General features: G+C 53.8%; 3 protein-coding genes across 16 annotated transcripts in view; 2 read left to right on the top strand and 1 right to left on the bottom strand.

The window, feature by feature from the left end:
* The window catches only part of PPFIA3 (PTPRF interacting protein alpha 3), a 96,636-nt gene that overhangs the window by 52,569 nt on the left and 23,139 nt on the right, over positions 1–20,928 (top strand). For 9 of the 11 annotated variants that reach the window (XR_013408756.1, XM_077976705.1, XM_077976706.1 and 6 more), the window contains exon 1: positions 13,694–13,994. The gene's annotated coding sequence lies outside the window, so the exon portion shown is untranslated. 11 annotated transcript variants of the gene reach the window in all.
* LIN7B (lin-7 homolog B, crumbs cell polarity complex component) lies at positions 8,680–20,761 on the top strand. 4 transcript variants are annotated; one of them, NM_001194649.1, is made up of 6 exons: positions 8,680–8,754; positions 9,149–9,267; positions 9,560–9,631; positions 10,545–10,754; positions 12,136–12,299; positions 12,632–12,740. In NM_001194649.1, the coding sequence occupies exons 1-6, from the start codon at positions 8,718–8,720 to the stop codon at positions 12,651–12,653; spliced, it is 624 nt and encodes a 207-aa protein (NP_001181578.1). In that variant the 5' UTR covers positions 8,680–8,717; the 3' UTR covers positions 12,654–12,740. The 4 variants fall into 4 exon arrangements, with proteins under 4 accessions (NP_001181578.1, XP_077832745.1, XP_077832747.1 ...); XM_077976619.1 differs by lacking the exon at positions 12,632–12,740 and adding an exon at positions 20,697–20,761 and having other exon boundaries at positions 8,688–8,754; positions 12,136–12,292; XM_077976621.1 differs by lacking the exon at positions 10,545–10,754 and having other exon boundaries at positions 8,688–8,754.
* C19H19orf73 (chromosome 19 C19orf73 homolog) lies at positions 12,690–13,434 on the bottom strand. Its single transcript, XM_002801341.4, has one exon. It carries the CDS (start codon positions 13,293–13,295, stop codon positions 12,738–12,740), a length of 558 nt encoding a protein of 185 aa, XP_002801387.3. The 5' UTR covers positions 13,296–13,434; the 3' UTR covers positions 12,690–12,737.

The raw sequence follows: 20,928 nt of genomic DNA on the forward strand, positions 1-20,928 counted from the left end.
ACTTGATTACTCAGGTGAAGCCGCAGTTTTGAATATGCAAGGGAAGCTACAATCTGCAAGGGAGAGCGGCATACATGGTGAGGAAAGGCAGAATGAACGCACTGGGCATGGGTGAGATGGGGCAGAGCAGGAAGGATGAACTCACATCATACTTAGTAGTGACAGGTGTAACGAGCAGAAACACAGAAGAGGTCCTACCAGCAATTGAGATTTCAAGCAAATTCCTGGACAAAAGATTAAAGCCATCGGTGGTGAGAACACTTCAGTCTGGTGAGTGCAGAGAAGGAAGCCAGTCAGCCTTGCAGAACCCTAGAGGGTCAAGGCTGCAGCTCCAGGAGAGCGCGGGTGGGAGGCCAAAGGCAGAGCTTGGTATAGAACAGTTGGCCTCCTTGTTGGCACTCAGGATGCCTGGGAGATGGGCTGGGGGGTGCCTAGGTAAACCAGCTTGTGTTCAGACCTTGCCTGTGTCTTTTAGAAGCATCTCAGCCTGAAGGCAAACTTGGCCTGGTAACTCAGAGGGTCTGTGACTGACACTCAGGATTTTGGTCTGCTTTTTAATGGTTTCAGTTTAACCAACTAAGGATACCCAGATATTTGAGGAAAAGCAGACCACAAGATAAACAGAAAATCTGACCCTGGAAGAAATGACTTAGGATTAAAAGAACTTCTTACCTCTAATTAGTATATTTCATAGATACCCCAGATACTGCAACTATAGACTTCTAGTATTGGCTACAAAAAGCCCATTTTGGACTCACATGGCACAAACTGGTTATATAAACGCTGGACAATAGGCAAAAACTTAGGAAAGGCGCCAGAGAGAGGCCAGCTTTGATGAGGCTTGAGGGGGTGTGATCCCTTAAAAGAACACTTACAGGTGTGTTTCGTGCTTAACCTTGCCTTTTCCTTGAGGATGTTTTGCCATTTAGCATGGGGAAGAGACTATCAGGCGGGACTGACTTCCACTGGGCCAAGTTCACAGAGGTTCAGCCAGGCAGCTGGGACTTGACAAAATAGGAGAGGAGGGCACTGAGCTCCCAAATCTATGTGCACCCTCCCTTAGAAGCATCCGCCAATTCAAGCTGCTCACTGTCTATGCAAGACCCCCAAGAAACTCATCAGAATGCAGTAACTGTGAGGCTAAGGAACTGGTGGCCTGGAGACTGCAGCAGCCATGCTGTTTTGGGGCAGACAGGTGATGGTTCAAGGCCCACCATGGTGGATTGACCCTGCTTGAGATGGCCAGGGTGCCTCAATGTCAGAGTAAGGCCATAACAGAAGAAATCAGACTAAGAGGCTGAGCGCGGTAGCTCACGCCTGTAATCCCAGCGCTTCAGGAAGCGGAGGTGGGTGGATTACTTGAGGTCAGGAGTTCAAGACCACCCTGGCCAACTTGGCAAAACCCCATCTCTACCAAAAATACGAAAAATTAGTTGGGCATGGTAGTGAGCGCCTGTAATCCCAGCTACTTGGGAGGCTGAGGCAGGAGAATCGTTTGAACCTGGGAGGTGGAGGTTGCAGTGAGCCGAGATGGTGCCATTGCACTCCAGCCTGGGCAACAGAGTGAGATTGCATCTCAGAAAGAATAAATAATAATCAGGCTAAGAAAGCCTAAAACCAGACTTTTTCAGGATTTAGGCAATCTTCTAGCCAGAAGAAAAGTCTGAAAGAAGATAACGTTCCGAGTCTCCACATGTACCATTTTTAGTACCCATTACTCAGCATCTACTCAATAGTTACCAGCCTTGCTAGAAAGGACTTAATTTGCTGAAAACCAAGAGGGAAACAAAATAGACAATAGAAAGAGACCCAGGCAGGGGTGATTCAGATGTTGGAGTTATAACTATGAGATATATTCACAAAGGAAGGAAAAGATGGAGAATGTTGAGATATCTGGAATCTAGCTACTTCAGAGGCAGAGGTAGGAGGATTCCTTAAGCCAAGGAGTTTGAAATTACAGTGAGCTATGATCACACCACTGCACTACAGCCTGGGTGATGGGAAGACCCTGCCTCAAAAAAAAAAAAAAAAAATCTGGAATCTAACCAAAAAATGGCAATTCTAGAACTAGAAAACAATTGAAATTAAGAATTAAGTAGGTGGTGGCCAGGCATGGTGGCTCTGTAAATGCAACATTTTGGGAGGCCAAGGTAGGAGGACCACCTGAGCCCAGGAGATAGAGACAAGCCTAGGCAACATGGCAAAACCCTTTTCTCTAAAAAAATACAAAAATTAGCCAGATGTTGGTGGTGTGTGCCTATGGTCCCAGATACTCAGGAGGCAGAGGTAGAAGGATTACCTGAGCCCAGGGAGGTCAAGGCTGCAGTGAGCCCTGATTCCACAACTGCACTTCAGCCTGGGCAACAAAGTGAGACCCTGTAACAACAAGAACAACAAAAAGTACCACACACACACATAAACACCACACACAAACACCACACACATGCCACACACACACACAACACACATAAAACACCACACATACACAAACACCACACACACAACCACACACACAAAAACACACACCACACACAAACCACACACACAAACACCACACACACACCACACAAAAACACACATAAACACACACACAAACACCACACACACCCCACACACGAACACCAAAACACACACAAACACCACACACACACAAACACACAAGTTTAGTAGACAACCGGGCACAATGGCTCACGCCTGTAATCCCAGCACTTTGGGAGGCCAAGGCAGGTGGATCACCTGAGGTTGGGAGTTCGAGACCAGCCTGGCCAATATGGTACAACCCCATCTCTACTAAAAATATGAAAGTTAGCTGGGCATGGTAGCGGGTGCCTGTAGTCTCAGCTTCTCAGGAGGCTGAGGCAGGAGAGTTGCTTGAACCTGGGAGGCGGAGGTTGCAATGAGCCGAGATTGTGTCACTGCACTCCAGCCTAGGGGACAGAGCAAGATTCTGTCTCAAAAAAAAAAAAAAAAAAAAAAGTAGTTGGTGAGACACTAGATAATGTGGAGTCCTCCTTATAAATGCTAGAAATACTAGGAAAAATTGACTTGAACAAACTTTTTATTTATTTTTTTGGGGGTGGGTGGACGGAGTCTTGCTTTGTCACCCAGGCTGGAGTGCAGTGGCGTGATCTCAGCTCACTGCAAGCTCCGCCTCCCAGGTTCACGCCATTCTCCTGGCTCAGCACACGAATAGCTGGGACTATGGGCACCCGCCACCATGCCTGGCTAATTGTTTTTTGTATTTTTAGTAAAGACGGGTTTTCACCATGTTAGCCAGGATGGTCTCGATCTCCTGACCTTGTGATCCGCCCGCCTTGGCCTCCCAAAGTGCTAGGATTACAGGCGTGAGCCACTGCGCCTGGCCACAAACTTTTTTTTTTTTTTTTTTTTGAGAAGGAGTTTCACTCTTGTCCCTCAGGCTGGAGTGTAATGGGCGATCTTGGCTCACTGCAGCCTCCGCCTCCTGGGTTCAAGTGATTCTCCTGCCTCAGCTTCCTGAGTAACTGGGGTTGCACCACCACGCCTGGCTAATTTTTGTGTTTTTAGTAGAGACGGGTTTCACCATGTTGGCCAGGCTGGTCTTGAACTCCTGACCTCAGGTGATCCTCCCGCCTCAGCCTCCCAAAGTGCTGGGATTACAGGCAAGAGCCACCGCGCCCAGCCTCAAACTTTCTTGAAAGAGACATCTGACTACCTCTTTAGGAATAACTGAAGTCATACTTCACTAAAATGAAGGATTTACAAGAGGAAACTGGGTCTAATTCAGGAGATCGGTGGAGGGAAGTTCTAGGATGGCAGTTTCTAGACAGCAATTTGGTTCAGAGTCAGGTAAGAGGACTGAAGTTTCCCAAAAGTTTAGGGAGAAGATGGTAAGAGCAGAAAATCAATCTGTAATCTGTTACATCTAAATTGATAAATCAAGGGCCAGGTGCAGTGACTGATGCCTATAATCTCAGCACTTTGGGAGGCTGAAGTGGGCAGATCACTACTAAAAATACACAAATTAGCCAGGTGTGGTGGGGGGCACCTGTAATCCCAGCCACTCAGGAGGCTGGGGTAGGAGAATCGCTTGAACCCGGGAGGCAGAAGTTGCAGTGAGCTGAGATCGTGCCACTGTACTCCAGCCGAGGCAACAGAGCGAGACTTCATCTTAAAAAAAAATTAAAAAACAGCCATGCACGGTGGCTCACGCCTGTAATCCCAGCACTTTGGGAGGCCGAGGAGGGTGGATCACGAGGTCAGGAGTTCAAGACCAGTCTGGCCAATATGGTGAAACCCCGTTTCTACTAAAAATATAAAAAAGTAGCTGGGTGTGGTGGCGCACGCCTGTAGTCCCAGCTGCTTGGGAGGCTAAGACAGAAGAATCACTTGAACCCAGGAGGCAGAGGTTGCAGTGAGTGGAGATCGCAGCCACTGCACTCCAGCCTGGGTGACAGAGAGAGACTCCACCTCAAATAGATAGATAGATGACGGATATATATAGAGAGAGAGATAAATAGCATGTTACTTAGACACAGAAGCAGCTCTCAGACTAAACATCTGTAAGTTCCCTCTCGCAGTGAGTAGAGTTAGGAGAGGTACAGAGGCTGGTGCTTTTCACTATTAGCCTGTCTGTGTTATTTGATTTTGTTTTTAATCCCATAAAGACATTACTTTTTGCTAAAGAGAGAACTACAGTAAAGGAGCCAGACCAACCTACTTTAGTCCTCCCACTTGGAACAAGCCTTTTTCTGGACTCCATATCGCCACCCAGCGGAAACAGAAGAGCAGCAGCCAGACTTCTCGAAAGAAAGTCTTGTCCACATCTCAGCCTCTCTAGCGCATGATACCACTGACCACTTCCTTTTATTATTATTTATTTATTTATTTAATTTTCTGAGACGGAGTTTCACTCTTATTTCCCAGGCTGGAGTGTAATGGCGCAATCTCAGCTCACTGCAACCTCCACTCTTGGGTTCAAGCGATTCTCCTGCCTCAGCCTCCCAAGTAGCTGGGATTACAGGCACCCGCCACCATGCCCAGCTAATTTTTTCAGTTTTCAGTAGAGACGGGATTTCATCATGTTGACCAGGCTGGCCTCAAACTCCTGCCTCAAGTGATCCACCCGCTTCAGCCTCCCAAAATGCTTACAGGCGTGAGCACCACGCCTAGCCTTACGTTTTTTTTTTTTTTTTTTTTGAGAGGGAGTTTCACTCTTGTTGCCCCAGCTGGAGTGCAATTGCACGATCTCGGCTCACCACAACCTCCGCCTCCTGGGTTCAAGCAGTTCTCCTGCCTCAGCCTCCCCAGTAGTTGGGATTACAGGCACGCGCCACCACGCCTGGCTAACTTTGTATTTTTAGCAAAGACGGGGTTTCTCCATGTTGGTCAGGCTGGTCTTGAACTCCTGACCTCAGGTGATCCACCCACCTGGGTCCCCCAAAGTGCTGGGATTACAGGCATGAGCCACCACGCCCAGCTACACTTCTTTTTCAGAACGCTCTCAGGCAGGCACAGTGGTTCATGCCTGTAAACTCAACACTTTGGGAGGCTGAGGCAGGAGGATTGTTTGAGCCAAGGAGTTCAAGACCAGCCTGAGCAACAAAGACCCCTCCATCTAAAACAAACAAAAAGATAAAATTTAAAAACCTCTCTTCTCATGGTTTCTCCCACTTGGCTTTCTGCCTACATTTCAGGCCGTTCTCTGCTGTCCTCCTGACTTTTAAGTGTTAGAGAGGTTTGGGGACCAGTCCTAGGCCCTCTTAATATTCACTTGCCCCTGACATTCTTATCCACTCCTGTGGTTTTATTTACCACCTATGCCCCAATACTCAAACATGCCTGCAGACCAGGTTGCTCTTTTGAGCCCTAGACCTAGATCGATAGTTTCTCCCCATGGATTCTGCATAGGCTCCTCAAATTCAAAATATCCAGTATCGGTCAGGCAAGGTGGCTCACGCCTGTAATCCCAGCACTTTGGGAGGCTGAGGTGGGTGGATCACTTGAGGTCAGGAGTTCGAGACCAGCCTGGCCATCATGGTGAAACCCCGTCTCTACGAAAAATACAAAAATTTGGCAGGCGTGGAGGTGCGCGTCTGTAGTCCCAGCTACTCAGGAGGCTGAGGCAGGAGAATCACTTGAACCCGGGAGGCAGAGGTTGCAATGAGCTGAGCTTGCGCCACTGCACTTGAGTCTGGGCAACAGAGGGAAGACTCTGCCTCTGAAAACAGACAAAATATCCAGTATCTCTCCTTCAGTGTAGATCATCTTAAAAATGGCACCAAAGCACCTCAATACTGTCTTCTCCTGCACCTCCCAATCCCCATATATAGCCAAGCACCAAGGCTTGTCCAGACATTTTCCACATCTGCCCACCCATCTTCTATGCCTTGGCCCTGGTGCCAGCTGCCACTGGGATGGCTGTGGTACCCTCCTAAGCTGCCCCGTTGCTTCTCGTCTTGTTCTTGTCCAAACCAGTCTCCATAGTGGCTACAGTGATTTTTTTTTTTCCAGTAGATATGCAGTCTCACTATATTGCCCATGCTGGTCTTGAATTCCTGGGCTCAAACAGTCCTCTCGCTGCATGCAGCCTCCCAAAGTGCTAGGATTACAGGTGTGAGCCACTGCGCTCAGCCCAGTGATTTTTTTTTTTTTTTTTTTTTTTGAGACAGGGACTCACTCTTTCACCCAGGTATAGTGCAGTGGTGTGATCATAGCTCACTCCTGCCTCGACCTCCTGGGCCCAAGCGATCCTCTCACCTCAGTCTCCAGAGCAGCTAGGACTACAGGCACACGTCACCAGGCCCAGCTAATTTTTGTATTTTTTTGTAGAGATGGGGTTTCATCATGTTGTCCACGCTGGTCTTAAACTCCTGGGCTCAAGTGATCCTCCCACCTCAACCTCCCAAAGTGTTGGGATTATGTGCTGGGATTACAGGCCTGAGACACAGCGCCCGCTCTGCCCAGAGTTTTTTTTTTTTTTTTTTTTTTTTTTTTTGAGACAGAGTCTTGCTCTGTCGCCCAGGCTGGAGTGCAGTGGCCGGATCTCAGCTCACTGCAAGCTCCGCCTCCCGGGTTTACGCCATTCTCCTGCCTCAGCCTCCCGAGTAGCTGGGACTACAGGCGCCCGCCACCTCGCCCGGCTAGTTTTTTGTATTTTTAGTAGAGACGGGGTTTCACCGTGTTAGCCAGGATGGTCTCGATCTCCTGACCTTGTGATCCGCCCGTCTCGGCCTCCCAAAGTGCTGGGATTACAGGCTTGAGCCACCGCGCCTGGCCTTTTTTTTTTTTTTTTTTTTTTTTTTTTTTTTTTTTTTAAGCGATGGAGTCTCGTTCTGTCAGGCTGGAGTGCAGTTGCCATCTCGGCTCACTGCAACCTCCGCCTCCTGGGCTCAAGCAATTCTCCTGCCTCAGACTCTCGTGTGGCTGGGAGTACCGGCGCACACCACCATGCCGGCTATTTTTTTTTTTTTGTATTTTCGTAGAGACGGGGTTTCACCATGTTGTCCAAGCTGGTCTCGAACTTCTTTTTTTTTTTTTTTTTTTTTTTTTTTTTTGAGACGGAGTCTCGCTCTGCCGCCCAGGCTGGAGTGCAGTGGCCGGATGTCGGCTCACTGCAAGCTCCGCCTCCCGGGTTTACGCCATTCTCCTGCCTCAGCCTCCCGAGTAGCTGGGACTACAGGCGCCCGCCACCTCGCCCGGCTAGTTTTTTGTATTTTTTTAGTAGAGACGGGGTTTCACCGTGTTAGCCAGGATGGTCTCGATCTCCTGACCTCGTGATCCGCCCGTCTCGGCCTCCCAAAGTGCTGGGATTACAGGCTTGAGCCACCGCGCCCGGCCGGTCTCGAACTTCTGAGCTCAGGCTATCCGCCCCCCTCAGCCTCCCAAAGTGCTAGGATTACAGGCGTGAGCCAGCGCGTCCGGCCCCAGTGATCTTAAAATACAAATCTGAGACCCAACCTAGGCGACAGAGCGAGGCTCCGTCTCAATAATAATAATAATAATAATAATAATACAAATTTGAGTGTCATATTTTACTCTTAGGAGTTTGCATGAAGCCCCAAATCCTCAAGGCGCATATGCCAACGCAGGAGCCCAGGCATAAACTGTATCCTGCCGGCCTTTTCACCTCATCATCAACCAATCCTAACTCTGCTTCCAGCCCTGTGGACTCTTTCTGCGTGGTGGGGGTGACCCAAGCTCCACCTCTTGTTCATCTTACCTCCCAGGACTGTATGTCAATGTCCCTGCTCTAGGATCTCCTTCGTCTTCTAGATCCTTACCTCCCCACTCTCAGCTCTCATTACAGCCGTGGCTGGTGGTCTACCTCTCCCATAGACTGGAAGCTCCGTTTGGGCCGTGGGCTTGGCTGCCCTGCTCACCACAGTGTCCATGCCTTGGGCCCAGATGTTTCACAGGAGTTTGTTGAATGAATGTGGGAAAAGAATGGACAGGGGATAGACAGGTGTGGAGGGCAGGCAGACACTGATCCTGAAAGAGAAACACAGACCGAACCTACAACGGGAGGAGTCGCCAACAGGACCGACGGGCCGGGACGGAGGGCAGGGCCGCGGGTGGCGCGCGGCAGGGGGGTCGGGACAGTCCGGCGCGGGGGAGCTGGGCGCTCTCCAGGCTGCGCCTCCGCAGGGGGCGCCCGTGGCCCGGGGCGTGGCCTCGCGCAGCCCCGCCCTCCTCGCCCGCGCCGGGGCAGGCGGGCCGCTGGCAGCTGTGGCGCCGACATGGCTGCGCTGGTGGAGCCGCTGGGGCTGGAGCGGGGTAAGCGCGCGCCAGGGGGCCCTGCCCACCCGGGCCGCGGCCTGCATACCCAGCCCCCGGTCCCCGCCCTTCCCAGGCCAGGCCAGTGCGGGTGGGCCAGCGGACCCGGCGGGGTGGGCGGGGCGGGCGCCGGGGCCGGGCGGTCGCGGGGTGTGGGAGGCTCCCTGAGCCCAGGCCGGGGCGGGGGGCGCCCGCCTTACACCCCGGCCTGTGGAGGGGTCCTGGGGCTGCAGGGCGCCCGGCTGGTGGCGGTCTCTCCTGCGCCACCCTGGACTCTGCGGGGTGTCCGACTGGGCTTCGGCGGTCCTCCCTGGACTGTGCGCTCGGCCTCACTCCGCCGCTCTCCTTGCTTCTCTGCGTCTCGGGGTCTCTGCGCCCCGCCCCCGCCCCGCAGACGTGTCCCGGGCGGTTGAGCTCCTCGAGCGGCTCCAGCGCAGCGGGGAGCTGCCCCCGCAGAAGCTGCAGGCCCTCCAGCGAGTCCTGCAGAGCCGCTTCTGCTCCGCTATTCGAGAGGTGAGCGGCGCGCGGCGCAAGGGCGCGAGCTGGTGGCCGCCGTCCTCTTCCTCCTCCTCCTGCTAGTCCCGAGCCCGGGGACTACGCCTCCCGGCAGCTCCCGAGGCGGCCAGCCTTGGGGTGCCCACGCTTCAGCTCAGTGGTTCTTCGGGAGTTGTAGTTTCCTCCGGCTCCGGTTGCGGGGGCGGGGCGGATCCTTGCGTGGCAGCGGGAGAGGGTCTAGGGGCCCGGACTCCTGCGTCTAGGGCTGGAGGAACTGGCAGCTCCCTGATGCCGCTGCCTCCTCACCCAGGTGTATGAGCAGCTTTATGACACGCTGGACATCACTGGCAGCGCCGAAATCCGAGCCCATGCCACAGCCAAGGTGGGCCCCGCACCTCATTGCTCCTGGTGTCTATTTAACTGCCTGGTCGAGCTCAGTATCTCCTTCATGCCAGTCATTTCTGTTTCCTCCCTCATGATTTTTGCTAAATCTATGTGCCACTCTTACCATTATTAAATAATCGCACATTTTTAACTTAAATGTCATACGAAGGCGTCTTTAGCAACTGCAAATGGAAACCAGTGTGGCATGACTGGCTAGAAGATAACCTTCAACATCTGTACAGTGAAACCAGGGAAGTCATGGCGCTCTGATCTCTCACTGCACAATAGTGAGATGCTACCTCTTGCTGCTGCCCAGAGGCTCGGATCTCCCTCCAAGCCTGGCTTTCATCTGTTTAAAAGTAAGATTGCGGCCAGGCACGGTGACTCACGCCTATAATCCCAACACTTTGGGAGGCCGAGTCAGGTGGCTCACTTGAGGTCAGGAGTTCGAGACCAGCCTGGCCAACATGGTGAAACCCCATCTCTATAGAAATACAAAAAAAAAAAAAAGCCGATCGTGGTGGCGGGTGCCTGTAATCCCAGCTACTCGGGAGGCTGAGACAGGAGAATCGCTTGAACTCAGGAGGCCGAGGTTGCAGTGAGCCAAGATCATGCCACTGCACTCCAGCCTGGGCAACAGAGCGAGACTTCATCTCAAAAAAAAAAAAAAAAAAAAAGATTGGCAAGTATGGGGTATTCAAGACACACACCAAATGGACACTTTCTCTTGCAAGTGAACAGAAAGGGACGCACAGTCATTAAAGGGGGATCTTGCATTGTGCCATGGCACGTGTCCCATGTTTGGGGATAGTAACCCAGGCTAAATCGCTGTCCTCGGTTCAGATCCCCCACCCCAGCCTTCTTGCCCACCTGGCAGGGGCCCTCATCTTCAGTCGCTTTCTCTCTCCCAGGCCACAGTGGCTGCCTTCACAGCCAGCGAGGGCCACGCACATCCCAGGGTAGTGGAGCTACCCAAGACGGATGAGGGCCTGGGCTTCAACATCATGGGTGGCAAAGAGCAGAACTCGCCCATCTACATCTCCCGGGTCATCCCGGGGGGTGTGGCTGACCGCCATGGAGGCCTCAAGCGTGGGGACCAACTGTTGTCGGTGAACGGTGTGGTGAGTGGAGGGCTGAGGCAGGACTGCGGGACACAGTCTGTCTAAGGTAGCATAGCCCCTGCTTTTGACATTCACTCAACACACACTGACTGAGCTCTGCCTCTATGGCTAGCCCTGTGCTGGCCAGTGTTACAGACCCTGAGAGATGTTGGTCTCAGCTCCTACACTCAACCTTCCCTCTCTGGGGAGGGCAGTAGGCCTCGGCTGAAATAGTCCTAAGCCAGAGACATAATAATGAGGAACTGCAAAGTACTGTGACAGCCCAGATGTGGCACCTGGCCAACATACATACAGGAAAGTTTTGCAGAGTAAGGAACATTTGGGTTGGGTGTTGAAGGATGAGTAGGAGTTCTCCAGGCAAACAAGGTAAAGGGTGTTCCTGCTGAGGGTACTGTAGATAAGGATAAGGACTTGGCATACCTCTGAGCTGAAAAGAAAGGGCTTAGTTCTGAGGGAGGTCTGGGGCATGCAGGTAATTAAAATCACTGTGGTTAGGCAGGCTGTGGTGCCTCACACCTGTAATCCCAGCAATTTGGGAGGCCGAGGCAGGTGGATCACTTGAGGTCAGCAGTTCAAGACCAGCCTGGCCAACATCGTGAAACCCCGTCTCTACTGAAAGTACAAAAAATCAGCCGGGCGTGGTGGCAGTCATCTGTAATTCCTGCTACTTGGGAGGCTGAGGCAGGGGAATCACTTGAACCTGGGAGGCAGAGGTTGCAGTGAGCCGAGATAGTGCCACTGCATTCCAGCAAGGGTGACAAGAGTAAGACTCCCTCTCAAAAAAAAAAAAAAAAAAAAAAAAAAATCACTGTGGTTAGAGTTGAGGAAGGCATAACTGGAGAGGTGGCTGGGGTCAGCCATACAGGACCTGAGTGCCAGCCTGAGAAGCTGGGACTTTGTCCCATGGGTGCTGGGGAGCTATGGGAGGGGTGAGCCAGGGATAAGCTCAGCTTGCAGGTACAGAAGGACCCCTCTGGGACCCTATGGAGATGAACTGAGGGGAGAGACTAGAAGCCAGAAGGCTGGGCTAAGAGTCCAAGGAAAGGGGACAAGGCCTAAGCTGGCCCAGGGCTGTGGGGACAAAGAAGAGAGAGTCAAAGCAGGCAGGCATTAGTGGGCTGTGGGCAGGGAAGCCACAAAGATGGGTCTAGATGTTTGACCAGGGACTGAGGGAACATGGGGCTGTCCCTGACATGGGAAACCTGGGAGGTTTTGGAGGAGGACACTGAACCAGGAGTTAATGACTCTCCCACGAGGAGGACATGAGGTGTTGGCATCTCAGGGCTGGCACCAGGCTCACCAGCAGTGGGTCCCATCTCCCAGTGGGGGCTGGGTGAGGGCAGTGGGCCTCAGGCCCAGCTGTCTGTGTTGGGCCCTGCAGAGCGTTGAGGGTGAGCAGCATGAGAAGGCGGTGGAGCTGCTGAAGGCGGCCCAGGGCTCGGTGAAGCTGGTCGTCCGTTACACGCCGCGAGTGCTGGAGGAGATGGAGGCCCGGTTCGAGAAGATGCGCTCTGCCCGCCGGCGCCAGCAGCACCAAAGCTACTCGTGAGTCCCTGGGTCACCACATCTCTGGGGCCTCCACTGGCTCCCTTTAACCCCAGGCTCCCAAACCAGGCCAATTCTTCCTGGACCTTCCGGCCCTGGCCCCTTCTCTGGGATGCTGACCCTTGACCCCTGGCCCAGCCTCTCACCCCAGGCTATTCTGGCCAAATCCCCTGGGGACCCCTTAGCTTCCTTCCATCCCAAGATATGGAACCTACTGTGGCTGGGATCCCTCAGCCCACTTCCCCGGGCCCTTGACTCTGCAACCCCAGTCCTGCCTCTCTCATGACCCGGAGCCCCCCTGATCCCGGGTCCCTTCTCCACCCTCCTTGCAGGTCCTTGGAGTCTCGAGGCTGAAACCACAGATCTGGACGCTCACACGCATTCTCTCCCTGTACAGTATTTATTGTCCCTAGCACTTTATTTAAAGGTCTTTTACCCTCATTGAGTGTCTGTGTGTCTGTCCTGCATCCCTGGGTTGGTGTCTTGAGATGTGGAGGGAATGCGAGGAGCTGAGGTCAGGCCAAGCCCTTGAGAAGCCCTTTTCAGAGTCTGAGGACAGAGGTTGAGACCTCTCCCTAGGTCTGAAGGCGGAGATAGGCCGGCTTCCAAGGGACTAGTCCGAGGGCGGAGGCCGGGACCCAGTCTGGGTCTGAGTGCAGGGGCAGAACTGAGGACAACGCCGCCTACCCTTAAGAGCGTCTGAGGGCGAAGGCCAAGTCCCTTCCTCCAGAGTCCTGAAACGCAGCCGGAGCCAGTGGGCGGCCTCTGTGTGGGCGGGGCGGAGCGAACCATTAGCCTCGTCCGCCGGGGGAACCCTGCAGGCCGCACTACCGTCTGCGTGGGAGTCGCGGATGGGGGTGCCGCGTGCAGTTCCCGAGGCGGGCGCAGGGGTGCAGAATGAGGTGCCCTCGCCCACCGGGCGCTCACTCCACCTTCCAACCAGAGCGCGTCTTTCCGGAAGCTGCCCCCGCCTTGAAATCCAACCTTTAGCCCCATCCCGCTGCCCGCCCAGCCCTCGTGTCCCGTGCGGCGCCAGGGCTAAGGCGCGCCACAGCCGGGAGCCGAGGTCGCGACTCGCGTTCCACGCCGCGCGCTACTCGCTCCAGGTGACATCATCCCCCTGCCGGGCTCCGCCCCCCGCCCCAGCCGCCGCACGCCGCGCGCCTATTGGTCGACGCGCCTTATGCCCCGCCTCTCGCTCTCCGCCCGCGCGACCCCTCCCGGCCGGTGTGGAGGCGGGGTCTAGTCGCCGGCCGGCGCCGACGCTGCCTCCCATTGGCCGCTCATCGCCGTCTGTCAGTCTCCTGTTAAAGGGGCCACGACCGCCCGGGAGCCGTGGGGGGGAGGGGGAGGGAGGAGGAATTTTTTTGGGGGGAAGGTGGGATTTGGGGGGCGCTGGTGGGCACCCTTGGATCTGGCGGCTGCGGCCTCGCAGGGGGAGGCTGATCAGTGACAGGGGCAGGGGGCTATTTTGGGGGTAGAAGGCAGTGAGACCGTGAGGGGGAGGGGGGTCCCCAGCGCCCGAGCCCGAGCCAGAGACGCGGAGCCCGCGCGAGCGTCGGAGACAGGGCTCCAGGGCTCCGAAGCGACAGAGCCGGGCCCCGGCCGCTGCCAGGGGCCCCGCCCGGCCCCTCCACTCCACCCCACGTCCCTCCTGCAGCCCAGCTCCGCCCGCAGCCGCCGCGGACCAGGCAGGTAAGATCCCGGCCCGGCCCTCCTGGCAGCGCCCACCCCGGGGACCCCTTGGCGAGCCTCCCCCGCCTCCCCGAGATCCCGGATTCCCTTCCTCATCCCAGGGGACCCCCGAGCCCAGATTTCACAGCCCAACCCCGGGGACTCAGGCGTGCCCCTCCCGGCGCCCAGAGTCCGCGACCGAACCCTAGAATCCCGGGCGCACCGCCGCCTCGCGCCTCCTCCAGGGCCCAGGAGCTTGGATTTCCCGGTCCGGCCCCGGGACCCCTCTCGAGCCTAGATCCCCCTTCCTGACCCTGTCCTGGGAGCTCCAGACACCCGCCGCGGCGGTCCCAGACTCCCCAGGCGCGTCCGCATAGTCCCCGCTTCGCGCACCCAGTCTCCCGTCGCCAGCCTCGGGCTTGCACAGCCGGTCGCTTCCCTCGGTCCAGGCAGGCTCGGCGGCCGCCCTGGACACAGGCCCGCTCTGGAGCTGTCCATGGTCAGCGCGCTCGGCAGCCTCGCCTCCCCCCACCGCCCGCCGCCGCCACCAGGGAGGGGGTGCAGGCGGCGCGGGGATCTCCCCCGCCGCGCCTTTGACCCGGGAATACCCGGGCCCTCCCCGACCCGGGCGCCCCGGCCTCAGGGTTCCGCCGGCCAGGCTCGTGGCCGGGTCCTCGGCACCCCAGGTTCCTGGGACTCCAGCTGCTCCCTGAGGAGCCAGGGCTTCTGAATTTTTCTGTTCTGGTCGCCGTGGGGACCATGGCACCCGGGCATGCAGCTCCCACCTGTCCGTCCCTACACCTCTGCTGGCCCCAGGTGGTAGCCCTCACCCCGTCAGAACCTAGGAATCCTGTTCCCCAGCGTTTGCTCTGCTTCTCAGCCCCTGTGCCCTGCAGACACACAGACTCAACCTCCTGGCACCCAGCATCTGCTCCCTGAGGGACTCAGGCGCCATGACTCGCTTCCTTTGGGGGACCCGGAATGTGATTCTTAATGCAGTTCTCTGACTTCTGACTTCTGTTCACACTCCCCGCTTGGGGACCTAAATGTCCTGGTCCCAGTCTTGTATACCCTCAGGGTCCCAGGAGTTCAGACCCCAGCTTCTGTACTGCCCACCAGCTTTTACCGAGGCTGTCTGCCTCAACCCTCTCTCCAAACAAGACCTCAGGCTCTCAGCTTCCAATCCCCCATCATTTACCTCCACATGGATTCAGGAGTCTAGGCTCCCAGCTCTGTCCACTGCCCTCCCCAGCAGTTATCTGGTTCTTCAGCTCTCACTTTTAGGAACCAAGTCTTCACAGCCTCATCACTCTGCCCCATCAACTTCACATCTCCCGTGGCCTTAACAAACCCCTGTCTCATCCTCATGTCACCCCAAGTGGTGGGCTTCAGGACTCTCTCTCCTAAGACGCAGCTTCTTGAGATGTTTCTAGCACTCCATTGCCCCCTGAGGCTCAGATGAGTTCCCATTCTCCAAGTACACTCTCCCAGGCCAATAAGCCAAACACACATCACTTCCTCCAGATATATTCTGTGGCCTGGGCTCATAGAAGTTACCTGCTGCCATACAAATTTCTTTCTTTCTTTTCTTTTCTTTTTCTTTTTTTCTTTTTTTTTTTTTTTTGAGACAAGGTCTCCGTTGCCCAGGCTGGAGTGCTGTGGCACAATCACCGCTCACTGCAGCCTCCACCTGCTGGGCTCAGGTGATCCTCCCACCTTAGCCTCCTGAGTAGCTGGGACCGCAGGCATGCACCACCAGGCCTGGCTAATTAAAAAAAAATATTTTTGGCCAGGTGTGGTGGCTCATGCCGTAATCCCAGCACTTCGGGAGGCTGAAGTGGGCGGATCACCTGAGGTCAGGATTTTGAGACCAGCCTGGACAACATAGAGAAACCCTGTCTCTACCAAAAATACAAAATTAGCCAGGTGTGGTGGCACATGCCTGTAATCCTAGCTACTCAGGAGGCTGAGGCAGGAGAGAGTCGCTTGAACCCAGGGGGTGGAGGTTGCATTGAGCTGAGATCGAGTCATTGCACTCCAGCCTGAGCAACAAGAGTGAAACTCCGTCTCATTTTTTTTTTTTTTTTTTTGGTAGAGATGGGGGTTTCACCATGTTGCCCAGACTGGTCTGAAACTCCTAGGCTCAAGCGATCCTTCTCCCTCGGCTCCCCAAAGTGCTGGGATTACAGGCATGGCCACTGCGCCCAGCCCGGTCACATTTCTTGTTGCACATGTGCTCTTGCTTTGCTCCATGTTCTAGATTCCTTCTAAACACAAGAACACTCCCGGTTGATGTCTGTTCTGTGTTCCATTTTCATTCCAGGCATGGTCTGAGTTCTAGGCCAGATGCCAAATTCTAGGCATGTCTTTTCTTTTTTTTTTTGAGACGGAGTTTTGTTCTTGTCGCCCAGGCTGGAGTGCAATGGCACAATCTTGACTCACCACAACCCCCCCCCCCCGTTTCAAGTGATTCTCCTGCTTCAGCCTCCTGAGTAGCTGGGATTACAGGGGCCCGCCACCAAGCCCAGCTAATTTTTTGTATTTTTAGTAGAGACGGGGTTTCTCCATGTTGGTCAGACTGGTCTCAAACTCCCAACCTCAGGTGATCGCCCGCCTCGGCCTCCCGAAGTGCTGGGATTATAGGCGTGAGCCACTGTGCCCAGCCTTTGTTTTTTCAAATGTTTAGATAAGACCCCTAAGCCAGATTCTGATCCCACCGTATCCTCAGACCTGCTCCAAAGTTTTAGCAATCAGTCCTTCCTTCTTTGCTAAATGTTCATTTCAAGTGTGTTCCCAGTTTCAGCCACATTGTTCTAGATTCCATTCTCTTCCCAGGGACAATCTAACTTCTAAAATGTGTGTGTTCCAAGTATGTGCTCTAGGCTTCCTAATTCGTGCTATTGATTCTAGAATGCCCTCCCCTGTTTCCCTGTTTTAGGTTCTAAGTTCTATCTAATTGCACATTCTTTTTTGTTGTTGTTTAGCTTTTTTTTTTTTTTTTTTTTTTTTGAGACGGAGTCTCACTCTGTGGCTCAGGCTGGAGTGCAGTGGCTCCATCTCAGCTCACTGCAAGCTCTGCCTCCCGGGTTCACGCCATTCTCCTGCCTCAGCCTCCCGAGTAGCTGGGGCTACAGGCGCCCGCCACCTTGCCCGGCTAATTTTTCATATTTTTAGTAGAGATGGAGTTTCACCGTGTTAGCCAGGATGGTCTCCATCTCCTTATCTCGTGATCCACCGGCCTCAGCCTCCCAAAGTGCTAGGATTACACGCGTAAGCCACTGTGCCCGGCCTGTTGTTTAGTTTTTATTTTATTTTTGAGATGGTGTCTTGCTCTGTGACCCAGGCTGGAGTGCAGTGGTGTGATCTCAGCTCACTGCAACCTCTGCCTCATGGTTCAAGCAATTCTCCTGCCTCAGCCTCCCAAGTAGCTGGGACTACAGGCACATGCCACCACGCCTGGCTAGTTATTTTTGTATTTTTAGTAGAGATAGGGTTTCACTATGTTGGCCAGGCTGGTCTCAAACTCCTGACCTCAAGTGATCCCTCTCCTGCCTCCCAAAGTGCTAGGATTACAGGCGTGAACCACCGTGCCTGGCCTGTTATTGTTGTTTAGACATTGGGTCTCATGTTACTGAGGCTCATCTCGAGTGAAGCGATCCTCCCACCTTGGCCTTCCAAAGTGCTGGAATTACAAGCATGAGCCACTGTGCCTGACCCTAAATTCACTTTTTTTTCTTTTGAGACTGAGTCTCACTTTGTCGCCCAGGCTGGAGTGCAGTGGCGCAATCTCGGCTCACTGCAACCTCCGCCTCCCAGGTTCAAGCAAGTTCTCCTGCCTCAGCCCCCCTAGTAGCTGGGATTACAGGTGTGTACCACCACGTGGTGGTGCACGCCTGGCTAATATTTGTGTTTTTAGTAGAGACGGGGTTTCACCATGTTGGCCAGGCTGGTCTCGAAATCCTGACCTCAAATGATCCACCCGGCTCAGCCTCCCAAAATGCTGGGATTACAGGAATGAACCACCGCACCCGGCCTCATATTCTTAAATGTAAAAGATTCCCAATGAAATGTTCTACATAATGTTTTCCTTCCCCCGGTTCTAGGTTCTAGGCCCATTCATTTTCTGTCATTTTTTCCCCAGTGCAGCCTTAGTTTAGAACTTGTCCCCTGGTGGATCGTGGGTTTTATCCTCCATCTGCCACTTTGGCATTCTAAGCTTGTTCTAGGCTCTCTCTTATTCTGGAGCCTTCAGCCTGGAAATGTCCTTATTTCCAGAACAACCCCCCTCCTTTGCCAGCTCAGTCTTTATTCCAGGAAATGCTCAATTCTCAACATGCATCCTTTTGATCCCTCCCCCTCCCCACCCCATAGACACTTCTAAGCTCCAAGCAAACTCTTAGACACATGACAAAACCAAGGATGTGACTCCTGCTGCTATATTATTTTTAAAAAATGTAATTAAATTTTAAAAATCCATTTATTTATTTATTTCAAGACCGGGTTATGAGACTGGTTAATTTTTTTTTTTTTTTTTTTTTTTTTTGTACAAATGGGGTTTCACCATGTTTCCCAGGCTGGTCTCGAACCCCTGGGCTCAAGTGATCCTCCCACCTCGGCCTCCCAAAGTGCTGGGATTACAGCCGTGAGCCACTGCGCCCGGGCCCCTGCTGTATTCTGTGTTATACCTTCATCCCTAGCAGGTTCTGAGTTCTAGATTTTATCTGCTGACTATGTTTGCTATGTATTGCATAAGGTATATTCATGGATGTCATTATGTATGTGGGGTTCCGGGGTGACCTGGACACTAAGTTATTGGGTTGCTCTTGGCTGGTTCTAGATTGTAGGTTTCAGAACATAGTTCCAGATTACTCTGCTTAGTCCTACGAGCAGTTCTTACTCCAAGCCAATGAAAGCGTGGAAGCATACTTCTATTCCCCACCCTGTACTGTGTGTAGTAACTTTCTAGGTTCTATGTCCAGCCTTGCTGTGTTTTTTATTTCCTTCTCGGTGAATTTAAGGCTCTGGAACAGCCTCCCTAAAACATCTGTGTTGCATCGTCTGAGTGGGTTGCTGGTTTTAGATACCATATTGGGGCTGCGCGAGGTGGCTCATGCCTTTAATCCCAGCACTTTGGGAGGCCGAGGCAGGCAGGATCACGAGGTCAGGAGATTTAGCCCATCCTGGCTAACACGGTGAAACCCCGTCTCTACTAAAAATAATAATAATAATAATTAGCCGAGCGTGGCAGCACGAGCCTGTAGTCCCAGTTACTCGGGAAGCTGAGGCAGGAGAATCGCTTGAACCCGGGAGGCAGAGGTTGCAGTGAGCCGAGATCGCGCCAGTGCACTCCAGCCTGGGCGATAGAGTGAGACTCCGTCTCAAAAAAAAAAAAAAAGAACATGTTGGTTTTTGGCCTACGGCTGGCTTGCCCTCTTAGAATCGTTTTCCTGAATCTTTCCTCTGAGTGTGGGATTCGCCTGCCTAGATTCTCAGATGCACCACTTCAAACATCCAAGGAGACAGGAACCCAGCTGCCTCCTCTCCCAGGGCCCACGGCCCTCAGGCCCTCCTCTCCTCACAGGAGTCCAAGGCCCCAGTCCCAGGCTTTGGACATAGTCCGCATACTGGGCGGGGCTGGGAATTATCCACGGTCAGAACCGGTTATGCGCTGCCCGCAGGGGGAGAAGGAAAAGAAGGAACTGAGTGAAAGTCCCTCCTGCTTTCGGCCGGGCCAGCTGGACCCGTCGGACCTGATGTGTGTGAAGGGAGCGGTTCAGTGGGCCTGGCTTCATCTCCGCCCTGTCCCAAGTTCCAGGCACCCAAGTCCCGCCTTCCTGCCCCAGAAACCCCGCCCCTTCCTTGTCCCTCGCCCTTGGGTATAGCCCCAAGAGGGCTGGGGCTGGAGTTGGGGGAAGCATCCCGGAACTCCTGGGTCCTGGCGGAGGAGCTATGCACCCAGGGGCCTGGGGGAGGAGGGGCCTGAAGGAAATTGAAGTAGGCGGAGTTGGGCTGGCTAGTAGGTGAGACCAACTCTGTGACATTATACAGGTAACCACATCCTAGTGACCTAATCCTGGGTCCCTGGCCCTTTGGCATTCTGAAGGCATGGTTCTGGTCTGGGCCTCAGTTTTCCTACCCGTGCAGTGGGTTGAGGGGGATACTTAGTAGAGCCAGACTAGATAGAAACTGATATTCTCCACATTCACTCACACGATGCCAGGGTCACCCAGCTTTGGTACCTTTGAGTGGGCTAGGCTTAGGTTTACTGCCAATGTCTGATGGAGTCTGACCTCAGTTTTCCCAAATCCTCACCCAGGTAGCCAGGACTGTTTTCCTAAGAGCAATGGCACAGGCATGATGGCATACTTTGGGATGCCGAGGCAGGAGGATCCCTTGAGTCCTGGGCAACATAGTGAGACCTTGTCTCTACCAAAAAAAAAAAAAAAAAAAAAAAAAAAAAGGTCAGGCACGGTGGCTTACGCCTGTTATCCCAGCACTTTGGGAGGCCAAGGCGGGCAGATCACGAGGTCAGGAGTTCAAGACCAGCCTGGCCAACCTGGTGAAACCCTGTCTCTACTAAAAATACAAAAATTAGCTGGGCGTGGTGGCGCGTTCCTGTAATCCCAGCTACTCGGCTACTCGGGAGGCTGAGGGAGAATTGCTTGAACCGGGACCCGGGAGGTGGAGGTTGCAGTGAGCCGAGATCGCATCACCGCACTCCAGTTCAACAACAACAAAAAAAAAAAAAGGAAAAGAAAAAAGAAGAAGAATAGGCCTCAGTTTCCTCTGGCAGCACCTCCCGGCCAATCTTTGGTTTCTCTGGTGGGGTGACAGGGTGACAGTGCCTGTTTCCCTGTGTCATGATCAGAGTGCCTGGGCCTCAGTTTCTTCTGTGCAGTGCTTGGTTTGCCCCAACTGTTTCTCCTACATGGTATCCGAGTGGCCGTGCCTCAGT

Source organism: Macaca mulatta, chromosome 19, assembly GCF_049350105.2.
Source record: "Macaca mulatta isolate MMU2019108-1 chromosome 19, T2T-MMU8v2.0, whole genome shotgun sequence".
NCBI classification, from domain to species: domain Eukaryota; kingdom Metazoa; phylum Chordata; class Mammalia; order Primates; family Cercopithecidae; genus Macaca; species Macaca mulatta.

Excerpts from the sequence above, each read along its gene's own strand:
- LIN7B (XM_077976619.1), top strand. The coding sequence starts at position 8,718 with ATGGCTGCGCTGGTGGAGCCGCTGGGGCTGGAGCGGG. Across the intron at positions 8,755-9,148 it reads GCCGCTGGGGCTGGAGCGGG|ACGTGTCCCGGGCGGTTGAG; the intron begins GTAAGCGCGCGC and ends CCCGCCCCGCAG. Across the intron at positions 9,268-9,559 it reads TCTGCTCCGCTATTCGAGAG|GTGTATGAGCAGCTTTATGA; the intron begins GTGAGCGGCGCG and ends CTCCTCACCCAG.
- C19H19orf73 (XM_002801341.4), bottom strand. The coding sequence starts at position 13,295 with ATGGGGCTAAAGGTTGGATTTCAAGGCGGGGGCAGCTTCCGGAAAGAC.